We start from the raw sequence: 12,261 nt of genomic DNA, 5'->3' as shown, positions 1-12,261 counted from the left end.
GAGAGAGAGAGAGAGAGAGAGAGAGAGAGAGAGAGAGAGAGAGAGAGAATACTGAACAGGTAGAGGCAACAGACTACTCATCTTTTCCCTTCTTGACTGTCCTCAGTGTCCTGTGATGCTGAGGGGCCACAAAGCTCCTCAACCAATAGTCTTTTAAATGCTAATTGTCCCCTCCACCGCCATGCATCTCCTGCAAGGATGCCTTGATCCTTCTCTGGATGGTTAGATGAGGGCCCACCACACAACCCTCTGCGTGTGTGTGCTCTCCAGTCCCTTTGCTATCTCCTCCAAGAGCTGCAGTCTGCACATCCTGACACAAGAGCACAGGCATTAAGGAATTTAGTGGCTGTTGTAGAGAAAGAAAAGAAACAAGAAACCCAGGGTTCAGCCACTTTCTGGCTGTTTAAGGACACAGCCGTCTATCAGCCCTTTCTTTCCCAAATGTCGTGAACCTAAACACACAAGACCCCGTGACTTCCTTGGTCTCTGGCTAACTGTAGGGAAGCAAAGCAAACCTTGATTGTGTGTGTGTGTTTGTTGGGGGGTTCAAAAGCAAAACTCCTGGTGCTCTACTGACATCTGGTGGTTTACCTGCCTTAAAGCCACTGATTATTCCTTGATACCCAGTTCTTTGCATTCTGTCCCAGCCTGCTGTTGGTACAACGGACAAGCGTCGGGCTTATTTAGGTTTTCCATGTTCGTCAGTCCTCTAGAGCATGCCTGAGCAGCAAGCTTTCAGAGATAGTAAATATACTTTTGTTTCTAGAACAAAACTAAAACCAGTTCTACGTCTGGCGAGTTAGAGTCTTAGCACACAGTGAGCCACAGAATTTCCCAGATGCACTGACTTCCTGTGCCCTCCTTCAGAGCTCTACGAAAAGGAGTGTGATGGACAGACGGTGGCCTACTGGGAGGTGAAGTACCCTTTCCCATTGTCCAACAGAGATGTATCCTTTCTGCTCAGCACTTTGTTCTTCGGCTGTCTCAGGGTCCTGTGGTTCCCAGGCACCAACCTCACACTGGGGGTCCACTAATGTCAAGGCTGCTGTGGACAACGCTGTCTTGGATTCTTGTAGAAGCATCTGCTAACGTTGCAGCTGCTTGTGTGACTTTTAGAGACGCTAGAGTGTAATTTCCATAGAATGGTAACCACACATAGGGTCACTGGAAGGTACCTAACCCTTTCTAAAGAAAGTGTCCAAAGATGGAAGTTGATGAGCCCTGGAACTGGATCCAGGAGGAACAGTTTATGGAGAGTGTTGGTCTAGACCCTTTGATCTTTCAGAGGAGGAGGCGGGGCCCACAAAAGTGGGATGGCAGATTGGTTGAGAGAGGCCTCACCCCCTCACTCTCTCTGTTTCTAGCTTTCTCTCTCCATCATGGTCCTCTTGACTGCTGTTTTTTGACACTGGGTGCCTTTCCTCTCCATTTCTTTGTAATTAAGTAAAGCAGTCGACTAAACAGTAGGAGTTTTTCTTAGCATATTGATTACTGGTTTCTGTGACGAGTATTACAAGTTCCTGACAACACTCTATCTGAGGGCAGTGGAGGTGGAAAAGGATGATATGTGTGGATGAAGACGCCATTCCGTACGCTACCTTAAAAACAAAGACAGGATGCACACGCACCAGTGTTTAAAGATGCCATTGTGTTATAGAATGGTGCTGTCGACCTTGGGAGTGTTCTGTGCATGCTCTTAGAGGTGAAGAAACTTGGCTGTTCTCGGTGAACCAGTGTTACCCAAATACAGCATCTGCCTACTAAAACTTGAGGTAACCACTTGACTTCCCATGGTTTTAGCTGTGACACAGGCACCTTCAATGCCTAGAGGTCTGTGATTACAGCAGTGGATGAGGACAAAGCCAGGATTGATACGGTTTCTATCCAGTGCTATTTCTGTGCTTGGATTTCTCTAATGCTCCCAACGTTCCTGCCTGAGGACCAATAGCGCTTCCCTTTCCTAGATGGAGAAACGGAGTCTGAGAGCATTTGGTTAGCTTCCCCATGATTACAGTTGCGTGAACAATGCTCTCTTTGTGCCTTCTTAGAGAAAGGAGGAGTGTGATCTTTGCATAACGGAGAGCTCAAGGGATCACCCACAGGCTCTCGAAGTGAGAACTATGGATGGATGTAAAGTTCAGCTTTGCAGAGGAAGGAGGCAGTGAGCAAGATCTCAGTAGAAGGAAGCAGATGCTAGGCGCAAGGCACAGAGTGGCTTTCCATCACTGCCACCGTGGGCTGCTTTCCCCATACTGGTGCTGTGCCTTGACTGGCTATGCAGTACGTCTACACCCGCCAGCGGCGAGACCTGGATGTGGACGAGAGGAAGATCTACGTGGTCCTGGCCCAGAGCATCTCGGCGCCTCAGTTTCCGGAGAAGTCTGGGGTGATCCGAGTGAAGCAGTACAAGCAGAGCCTGGCGATTGAGAGCGATGGCAAGAAGGGGAGCAGAGGTAAAGTCTGGGGTGCGGGTGAGCAGCTAGCCAGGACCACCTGAAGGATGGGCAGGTAGGAGGCAGGTTAGGTACAAAAGTTTGTTTATTGGGGGTAACCATGGCCTGGGAACAAAGTAGACTGGAGGTCAGCACCTGGGGAGAGTCTTAATTCACAGCCCAATTGGCTAGGGCTTGACACAGGTGTTTCAATCTGACCCAGTGCATGCATTTTTTTTATTTGTTTATTTATTTAGATTTATTTGTCTTATTATTTCACACGTATGAGTGTTTTGCCTGAACGTGTTTCATGCCTAGCATCCGTGGAGGTCAGAAGAAGGCATCAGATCCCCCGGGACTGACACATGATTGTAAGCCATCATGTGGGTGCTGGAAATTGACCCAGGATCCTCTGTGAGAGGAAGAAGAGCTGTCAAGTGGTGAGCCAGCTCTCCAGTCCTACATGCCACTCATGCCTTCTTTATCGACCAGGTGAAATCAGAACACTGAGAGGAGATCCTAGGGTTTCAAAAGAGTTACTTCAGGTTTGTCCTGTAGCTGTAGGGCCTGGGCCTGGAAAGGGCCAGTGGATCGGCCGGTGTTCATTGGAAGCTATGGCTGTGCTCAGCATAAGGCCAGAGACTCCAGAACATTGAGTTCCAGTCTCCCAAAAGGAAAGCAAGGGCATCTATCCACCTTCCACTGTACTGCCATGAGTGTGGCCTGTGTCAGGCAAAAATCTGAGCTGTAACTCTGGTGCTTGTTAGGTCTGTCCTGAGTCTGTGTTTCCTCACGCAGGAGCTGGGTTAATTGTCAGCTCCTTGGGGGCTGTTTGGATAATGAAATAAGAGATGACATCCAAGTGTCCAGCGTTTGTTGGGCATCTAAGCAGTTGCAGCCAGTTGTCCCCCTGGCTGTATTTTCAACAACGCTTCTGGGTCAGTAGGCACAAGGCGGGTCGGAGCAGTTCACTGGGATCACGTGCTCCCTTCCGCTGTGCTCTTTGGGCCCGAATCTGAAGAGAGAAGGTCAACAGGGCTTCGCTACTGCATTTTTCCCAGTCCTCACTCCCAGCCCTTCTGAATTGTCTGTTCTTTTCCACTTTTAGTTTTCATGTACTACTTTGATAACCCGGGTGGCCAAATTCCGTCCTGGCTCATTAACTGGGCAGCCAAGGTGAGATCCCAGGAGGCAGGCTGGGATGGGGGGGGGAAGGGGGTGAGGAGCAGGGTACATACATTTGACAAATGTTGACTTAGCCTGTGGGTTGTCGCGTTGAAGAGACACATTGTCCCAGGGTAATGAGACTCTTTTATGAAGAGCTTGGATGAGTGACTTGGATAGAGTTGCAGTAGGCAGCACCTAAGGTGGAGGCCGTGACAAAGGACAAAGAATCTGTTAGACTGGAATGCCAGCCCTTCCCTGCTGGTGGCCCCAGACCCTCCAAGATCACTCTCTGGAACGTCCAGACAAAAGTCTGCTCCTCGTAGGGACAACGGTGCTTTTGGTACCGCTTAAGGAGGGTAAGACAGACAGACTTTGCTTAGAGAGAGTGCAAAGGAAGCCCCTAGTTCTGTTGTCCTTGCTCTTTTTATTTTCAAAGGCCAGAGAAGTGTGCTAGTGGCCCAGGTCACTGGAGACTGCCACTCCTGTTCCTGCACCACAGTTACTGTTCAGCAGGCTCTGCACAGGTCCTGGAGGGCACTCAAGGGAAAGAAAGACCGCCTCTCGGCACCAGATGTGATTCTGAATCCGGGCTTTGCTAGGGAAGCCTTGTCTTTCTTCCCTTTTTTTTTTTTTAAATCTTAAAAAAAAAAAAAGAGGATGAATATTGCCTACTGCATGGAGTAGGCAGTGAGACAGTTATGGAAAGTCTTGCACACGTGTTGACACTAAACAGCTGGGAATCCCACCCTCTAACCCCAAGCACCGCTTGCTAATTCAGTAAGGCAAGCCCTTCGTTAAGGAAGAATCCAGCAACCTCATCCCAGATCCCGTCTTTTGTTTTGTTTCAGTTTGGTTTTGTTTTTCTTTTCTTTTTTATTTATGTGTGTGTGGGGGAGGAGGGATGTGCCTGCGTAGGTACCTGCAGGGGCCTGCAGAGTCCAGAAGAGGTGTTGGAGCCCCTGAGGATGGAGTGATGGGTGACTGTGAGCCAATGACATGGATACTGGGAACAGAACTCACATCCCTTGCAGGAAAAGTATGTGCTTTTAGGCCCTGAGCCATCTCACCGGCACTCTTTCCTTTCTTTTTAATAAATATTTCAAGAGGGGCTCTGTGGCTTTGGTGAGCAAAAGTCAAACTAAAGGCCCTGTCTTTGAAGCACCAGTCTGTCTGGGTCTTGCCTTGTGTCATTTTCTGAATGTATCATGTAGAAATTGGATTAGGGGCCTCATTTTCTTTTATTACCCCTAAAGCTATCACTGTTATCTGTTGCTGCATTCCAGAGAATACATAGAAACATATTTTTTTTTTCTTTGCAGAATGGAGTTCCAAACTTTTTGAAAGACATGGTGAAAGCTTGTCAGAATTACCCCAAGAAAACCTAAGAAGGAGAATGGGACCCCAGCATTCATCTCTGGATGTGCTTCAACGGATGCTCGGCCTTCCCTCCGCTCTTTCCGTCTTCAGAGGTCTACATGTATCCCCAGGCATGCTTGCCTGCTGCCTGGCTCATTTGCCGCCTTCTTCCATACTAGTCCTTTGCAGGGCCGACTACCTTCTTCTGCTGTTTAGCGGGAGGCCTCTGCGTGGGTATCTTTAGTTAGGGAAATCCTCAGCAGGGACGAGGAGCATTTTGTTGTACCATCTCAGGGGAATGAATGAGAGGAGGAAGGATGGCAAAACGTAAGAGTGACCCTTCCTGGCAAGCAGGCTCTCTTCAATACTCTGTCTTGAAACCCAAGAGTGGCTGCTGGAGGTGACCTTTGGTCTATGTTTGACCTTCCATGTCCCAACATTGGAGACACAGTGATGTCCATTCTCTTTATGCTTTGTTGACTTGGATAGGCCTAGATTTGAGATAACAAACAGGTGTTTCTATTTGTGCAGGGTTGGTGGCTGCTGTGATATCAGGCCATCATGAGCGTCCTAGGCCTGACTGAGCACATGCTGACATGACCTCATTTCCCTAACTGCCCACTTCTGGATTTTTCCTTTCCCATAAGCCACTAGGAAAATGCTGCCTATACCTCTCTAGCTGTGCATTTCCTGTGAGCTCCAGGCTTCAAGCTCAAAGCTAGCCTGAGCACAGCACTAGGATTGTGTCCTCCTAAGTGGTAGGTGATCTTCCTCTCTGGAACGTTTAGAGATGTTGAAGGGACAAGACTAGTTTACAACCAGGCAAAACTTAAGTAGTGATTTTGTGTGCCCTTTGCCTTTTACTTTGGAATTCTACCTCTTCAAAACAAGGACTCTCAGAGCCCTAGTTTTATCCAGAATTCTTGTAGAAAAATATATTCTGTGGCCAAGACACAGTCTTGGTGATCTCAGGGAAAAGGTCCCATCGCTCCGCTCCGTGCAAACCTCAATGAACAGATACGGAAACTCAGGATGCAAAGCCAGAAGAGAGGGAGTTGTTAAGGTGGCGGTCCTCACAGTGCATTCTCACTGGGAAGGAAGGCGTGTCCTAAGAATAAACCCACAGTGACTTATGCTTCTCATGTGTGCTGTTTCCTTCTTACCTCTTTCTTTTGGGAAGAATGAATTAGTTAGGACTCTTTTGTTTGCACTGACAAAAGAGAAAGAATGAAAATTTGAGGCTGGAGAGATTGACTCAGCTATTTACAATACCTGCTCCCCTTTCAGAGGACCCTGGATCAGGTTTAGGTTCCCACCACACACAAGGCAGTGCAACATCTGCAACTTCCGTTCCAGGGGCTCTGACTCCCTCTTCTGGCGTCCACAGGCACTGCAGGCACGCCATGCACATGGGCTGGCAAAACACCCATTAAATTAAAATCTTTAGGAAGAGAGAATTTATAGCTCACTTACATTCAAGGCCACATATATTTGACTTCTGGGAGGAACCAGTTCAGGTGCTTCAGTTAAGTTTAAAATGCAACTCTATTCTTCAGTTTATCTAAATCTGATGGTAGGGTCGCTAGCAAAAGCAATATATAGGTTCACTACAAACATGAAGGAAAGAAGAAGGAAGGAAGGAAGGAAGGAAGGAAGGAAGGAAGGAAGGAAGGAAGGAAGGAAGGAAAGAAGGTTGGTAAAGGCAGACTCTTTCTCAATGAATAGCATTTTCCTGTAATTTAAACTCTATGGCATATGCCTATTGATCCTGGATATAAGATTATTCAAGTAAGTGAATGCTTTATAAAATGGCCATTACAGTGTCATTATTAATAAGTGACTGGTATTTAATTTTAGGAATGGGGCATCTAATTGTCTTGTATTGTCAGTCTAAGTTGATCCCTGACAACGAGCCTTTAAAATGTAAGCATGACTATTAGGTCACAGCTTTTGAACAGAGGATTGACATGAAATGGTGTCACTTAAGCCATTTCTAACTTATAGAGATCTGCCTGCCTCTGCCTCCTGAGTGCTGGATTAAAGGTGTGCACCACCATCCCCTGGCAGCATTTCTTTTCTTGAAGAGTTTTTAAAATGTATATTACTGTTTTCTTTGCATGCTTGTCTGTGCATCACTTAAGTATCCAGTGATCATAGAAGCCAGAAGAGGGCATTGATGTCTTGGAACTGGAGTTACAGATGGTTGTGAGTTGTCATGTGGGTGCTGGCCATCAAATCCAGATCCTCTGGAAGAACAGCAAGGCTTTAACTGCTGAGCTGTCTCTCCAGCTTTATGAAACCATTTTATTTTTGGATGCTAAGAATACCAAATGATTGTATTGTTTGTCTTTTTTTTTTTTTTGGACAGAGTCTCTGTGCAGACCGCACATCAAACTCAAAATCCTCCTGCCTCAGTTTCCCAGGCCCTGGGATTACAGCCATGCATCTCTGCACTTCCTGTCATAACACCAAATTTTAGGAAAGGCGCTTCCATAAATGGTGAATTTGGGGTGGGAACAATGGCTCAGTGGTTAAGGACAAATACTACTCTTGCAGAGTACCCGAGGTTGGTAGCTAGCACCCACATTCAGTGGCTCACAAACTCCAGGAGAGCCAGTGCCTCCAACTTCCACGGGCACCTGCACTCACAAGATAAGAAATAATCTTTGAATTTGAATCAATTCATGTAGTTACAAATGGCTTTTGGCTTAGTTGGAGTAGAGGGCAATCCTATAAGGACATAAATTACAACATGACGTGTGGGGAAACTCTGAACCTCTTCCACTGTAGTGAAAAAAGGAAGTGCGATTGGTCTTCATGGGAGTGGTTAGTAGTTAGTTCACCGTCTGTCTTTCCGTGGAGGCTGAGTGTGACAGTCAGGGTTTTAGAGTGGTAAACATGTCCCCATTCCTCTACATTGCTGGGCTTGTTTTTCACATGCCTGCCTAGCCCAGTAATTGTTTGGATAGAAATAGTTAGTGTCCACTGGTTACTGGCCTCAAGAAGGAACTCCAGAGGTATTCAAATGGAAACTGGTGAACAAATGATTTAGGGACAGGTTGAACAAATGATGTAAATTCAGAAGACTAAACCCATCTTGACAGAAGGGTTCGTCTCCATTGATTCTGTCCAATTGACTCTCCGAATCAGTGTTTGGGGAGATTCTAGATTCCCTAGGTTCCCACTGGTCCTTCCCTGCAAGTGCCTTAGTCCTGCCCTGGGGAGGGGTGGTTTTGCTGCTCAGCCATTTGCAAGTTATAATGTGATGTTTGGAAATGAGAGTCTGGATGAGGTGTATCCCAGCTTACCCAGGATTCCACAGAGAAGCCAATGACAAAAGGTATGCTACTGTGTTGCTAAATTCTTTCCACAGGCAAATCTTCCCCACTGTATAACAATTCAAACTGAAAGATCACCTTGGCATTGACATCCTGGAGGGGTCATTTCCCTCCCAAATGTTTCACAGCGAGAGCCCCAGCCTCGCTTTCTGGTTGAGGTTTTTCTCCCTCAGGACCCACATCCACAATGCCTGCCCTTAGCACCTCTTGTTTCCCATGAGGATTCGGAAGAGGCAAATCAGAAAGCCACCACCCAGTCAGTTCCAAGAGCTATCTGCAAGAGCATGGAGACATTGAGTCACCATGTAGGTCTTTCTCCAAACGCTGGTGTCATCAGGGTCGACAGCAGGCAGGATAGTTCCTGGAATGAATGAGTCGGACTGGGGACCTGTCCTCTGCCCTCAAGGAGCCTGTGGTGGGCTGAAGAAGACACAGTGAACAAGCTGCTGAAGAATGGGGACAGAGAGGCTGCTTTCACACAGGACACTAGGTGTGGTGGAGGGACAAAGGAAACTATCTTGGAATTGGCTGAGAGAAGGTAGAGAAAAAAAACCATTCTAAATGAAGAGGAATCCACAGGACTGGTATGGTTGGGAGCTGGGGCTCCGCATCCCTGAAGTAACATGCACGCCAGGGGAGAGCCTGAGAGTCACACAAGGAATCAGGATTTGATATCCAAGCCACCGTGGAGATCTGAAGGATTGTAGCTGGAGGAGTGACCTGAAAAATTTTATTCATTCCTAATACCTCCCATCTTCCCCATGGCCCCTTGACAACTGTAACCGTGGGATTCCTTCCATGTGACCGTAGGAGATCTCCCAAGGTTCTCAAAGCCTTCATACTCTGTACGCAGAATGGTCCATGCTGTGATGGATCTTTTAAGCAGAGCATAGCTCTGCTGTTCACCTGGAAAAATACAAGAAGGGCAAAGGCAGGCATCCGTGTACATCTTGCCTCTCCCGCCCATGCTGGATGCTATCATGCCATGCAGCCAGTCAGAGCAAAACCATTGCACAGTCCAGAAGTGGGAAGGAAAAAGTGTGAGTTACTAAAAAAGCAAGTAGTTCCTTCCTTAAAATACTCTGTCACTGTTGGAAGGAATATTTTTTTTTCCTTTTTTCTTTGAGAAAACAGAACTATATTGCTTGACTGGGTCTCATATGGAGGGCTTTACATAAATTATCAATTAACTTGCAGTTTCTGAAGGGCACAACCCATCATGGCAGGGAAGGTATGGCAGCCAGGAAGCAGGGTGATCGTGTTTCATCTGCACACAGGAGGCAGAGGGAAGAGGGTAGGGGACAGCCTACAAGACATTGAAGCCTACCTTGAGTAACATGCTTCCTCCAAGAAGGCTCCACCTCCTAAATGTTTCATAGCCTCCCTGAATAGCACCACTAACTGTATTCAGATACAGCAGCCTACAGGGGAAGTCTACAACGTGTCTCTGCGAGTGCACGCATTGGTGCACGTGACCAGCCCCCATCACTTACTGTAAGAAATGGGGACCAGTCAGGCTCACCATTTCTTCCGGTAAGCAATGGCCCAGTGACAGAACGTGGTCAGGTAGCTTCCATGATGGAATGGCTTCTTCAATTGGGAAACTCATAGTCGACAGAGACACAGAACATTTGCGCAATGATGGGGAGGCATAGGCTCATCGCGCAATAAAAGGAAAGTTAAGGCAAGCTTGCCACTCACTGCTGCTTATTCCACAGCATCCCTAAGGAAGGAGTTCTAGCAGAAGACAATGAAGGTGTGGGCATGGGACCAAGTGATGGCCACTGCCAAGAATGCAGTACCTCTCCTCAACGGTGAGGCTTCACTTGTGCCCCACTTCATTGCGTCTGAGAAATGATGAGTCAAAGTTGGGAGTAGAAGATCAAGCATAGCAAACTATCATTGTGGTCCCCGCTTCTACCTCATCTGCATCGACCCCAAATAGTTAGGATTTGAGGTGCGGTGCCACCAGGTCAGGCATAATTTTCAGAATTTTTAAACTGTTACTATGAGTCATTTAGTGTTTCAAAGCTTTTTCTCTTCCGTTCCTCATCACTGTTATGTGTTTTTTCATTCGAATTCATTGCCTTTAGGAGATCTATACCAGCAAGAATGGTTGACCTGAGAGAGGGGAGGCATAGAACACAAACAGAGAAGAAAGAGAAAGCCTTGCTACTTGCAGTAACCTGAATGCGAAGAGAAGCACTCTTTCCTGGCCCCAGCCGGAAGAAGGTGAGGAGGACGGCACATCTCAGCGCCCATCTCATCGGATCTGTTGTACTCAGTTCCTCTCGAGCAGCTCGTTGGCTGAGCAACAGTTGCTGGAATCCAATAAGAAAATGGTACTGAGAGCTCCCTGCAAGCCATCCAGTGACTTTTGTGTTATGTCAAGCAGCTTCGGAGGGCCCAGACCTGTGTTTCAGTGGTCATGGATTCTGCCTCCCGATGAATGCGGTGTTTCATTTTCCGAGGGAGCCTGAATAACATTCATTAGGAGTCTATATTTCAGGCCAGGTATCGAATGATTACAGGCCCGCTGAAAGCCTCCAAGAAGAGCTTACCCTCCACGACACAGCTTGGCTCATGCTCCCATTTCAGCTACTTTAAGCTCTTGTAAACAGCATTCGTTTTCCATTACAAGCTAGGAAATGTGACTACAGGGCGCAACAGTGCCGGGTCCCTGGAGAGCGTCTGCTCCGGAGGCCATTTCCTCACTTTGCATTTGCCTTTGTGACTGTGGATGGGGAGCTTGGATCATCTCCGAAGCTCTCCCCACCTTCCCATCTGATTCTGTTCCACTAACTTATAAAGCGGCGTGACCTGCCTGAGGACTGCTGGACCAAGCAGATGTTTCCTGAGCAAAGACAGTGTGCATTTCCCCTCGTACATCATCTCGGGTGGGGGTGGGGGTGGGGGCTGGCGCGGCTCTCCCCGGTCTGACATCATTGGGCGAGGTGGCCTGGGGGAGAATTTCAAAGCAGAACAGCTTGGCCAGGGAGGAGCTTAGCTGGCAGCTGTATGCTGGGATTAACTGACCCAGATAACAGGGAGAAGGAATCAGCAATTTAAGCGTGTTCCTTCTCCCTCAGGAAGTCAACAAGCCTTTCTCTGACTTTCTGAAAGGATACAGGCTATGGGAGACCTTCCCCGCCGGCCACACCACACACAGCTAGGATCATAATCAGCCACACAGCTGCCCAGTCCTACTTGTTGTTTGCCCTGACCTTGTTTGATATTGAAGTGGGATGGCTCAGCTGACAGCAGTGAGCAGTGACAATAAGATTAAGTAGATCTGGGGGTGTAGCTTGGTAGGTGGTGAGCTTGCTGAGTGTACAAGAAGCTTTGAGTTCCTGCCCAGAACCACATAAACTCAGTGTGGTGGTGTATGCGTATAATCCCAGCACTCAGGAAGTTGAGACAAGAGGATCAGAAGTTCAAGAGGCACCATGAGACTGAGACCCTGTCTCAAAAACAAACAATTAACACTCCCTTCCTAAACAGCAGCATACAGGACCTCCCCCCCTCCAATTGCATGACTTGAAATCATCTCCTTATAGACCATGAGCTTAGGGAGTTTGAGATTCAGGGGGAAAAATGCTGTGGAGGACAATTGGCAATGGTTTCCCAGCTTCCTCCCAGAATGCCATGAAAATAAAACCAAGTAAGCAAACAGCATATGAACCACCTCCATGATTTCATAAAGGAGATATGAGTTTGGAGCTGGAGATATCGCTCAGAAATTTAAAGTGTTTGTAGCCCTTGTAGAGGACCTGAGTTCGGTTTCCAGCTCCTACTGGATGCTCACAATTACCTGTAACTCCAGTCCAGGGGTATCCAATATCCTCTTTTGGTCTTTGCGGACACCTGTGTGCGTGCACACCCACACCCGCATGCACACACACCCATGCCCCCACACCCATGCAAGCACACACACCCATGCCCCCACACCCATGCAAGCACACACACCC

The 12,261-nt window shown here is 47.6% G+C and overlaps 1 protein-coding gene across 2 annotated transcripts in view; it reads left to right on the top strand.

Moving 5' to 3' along the window:
* Window positions 1-6,088, top strand: part of Pctp (phosphatidylcholine transfer protein) — an 18,632-nt gene extending 12,544 nt beyond the window's left edge. Inside the window, exons 3-6 of one of the 2 annotated variants that reach the window (XM_005350521.3) lie at window positions 868-947; window positions 2,282-2,453; window positions 3,541-3,608; window positions 4,919-6,088. In XM_005350521.3, the coding sequence (XP_005350578.1) occupies window positions 868-947; window positions 2,282-2,453; window positions 3,541-3,608; window positions 4,919-4,984 (386 nt within the window). In that variant the 3' untranslated portion in view covers window positions 4,985-6,088. The remainder of the gene's footprint in view (window positions 1-867; window positions 948-2,281; window positions 2,454-3,540; window positions 3,609-4,918) is intronic. The other variant, XM_026780099.1, reaches the window with a different exon arrangement.
* Window positions 6,089-12,261: the final 6,173 nt, after the last annotated feature.

Source organism: Microtus ochrogaster, chromosome 7, assembly GCF_000317375.1.
Source record: "Microtus ochrogaster isolate Prairie Vole_2 chromosome 7, MicOch1.0, whole genome shotgun sequence".
Taxonomy (NCBI): Eukaryota; Metazoa; Chordata; class Mammalia; order Rodentia; family Cricetidae; genus Microtus; species Microtus ochrogaster.
Note: the sequence above shows the minus strand (reverse complement) of the source record. Positions and strands in the feature narration are given on the sequence as shown.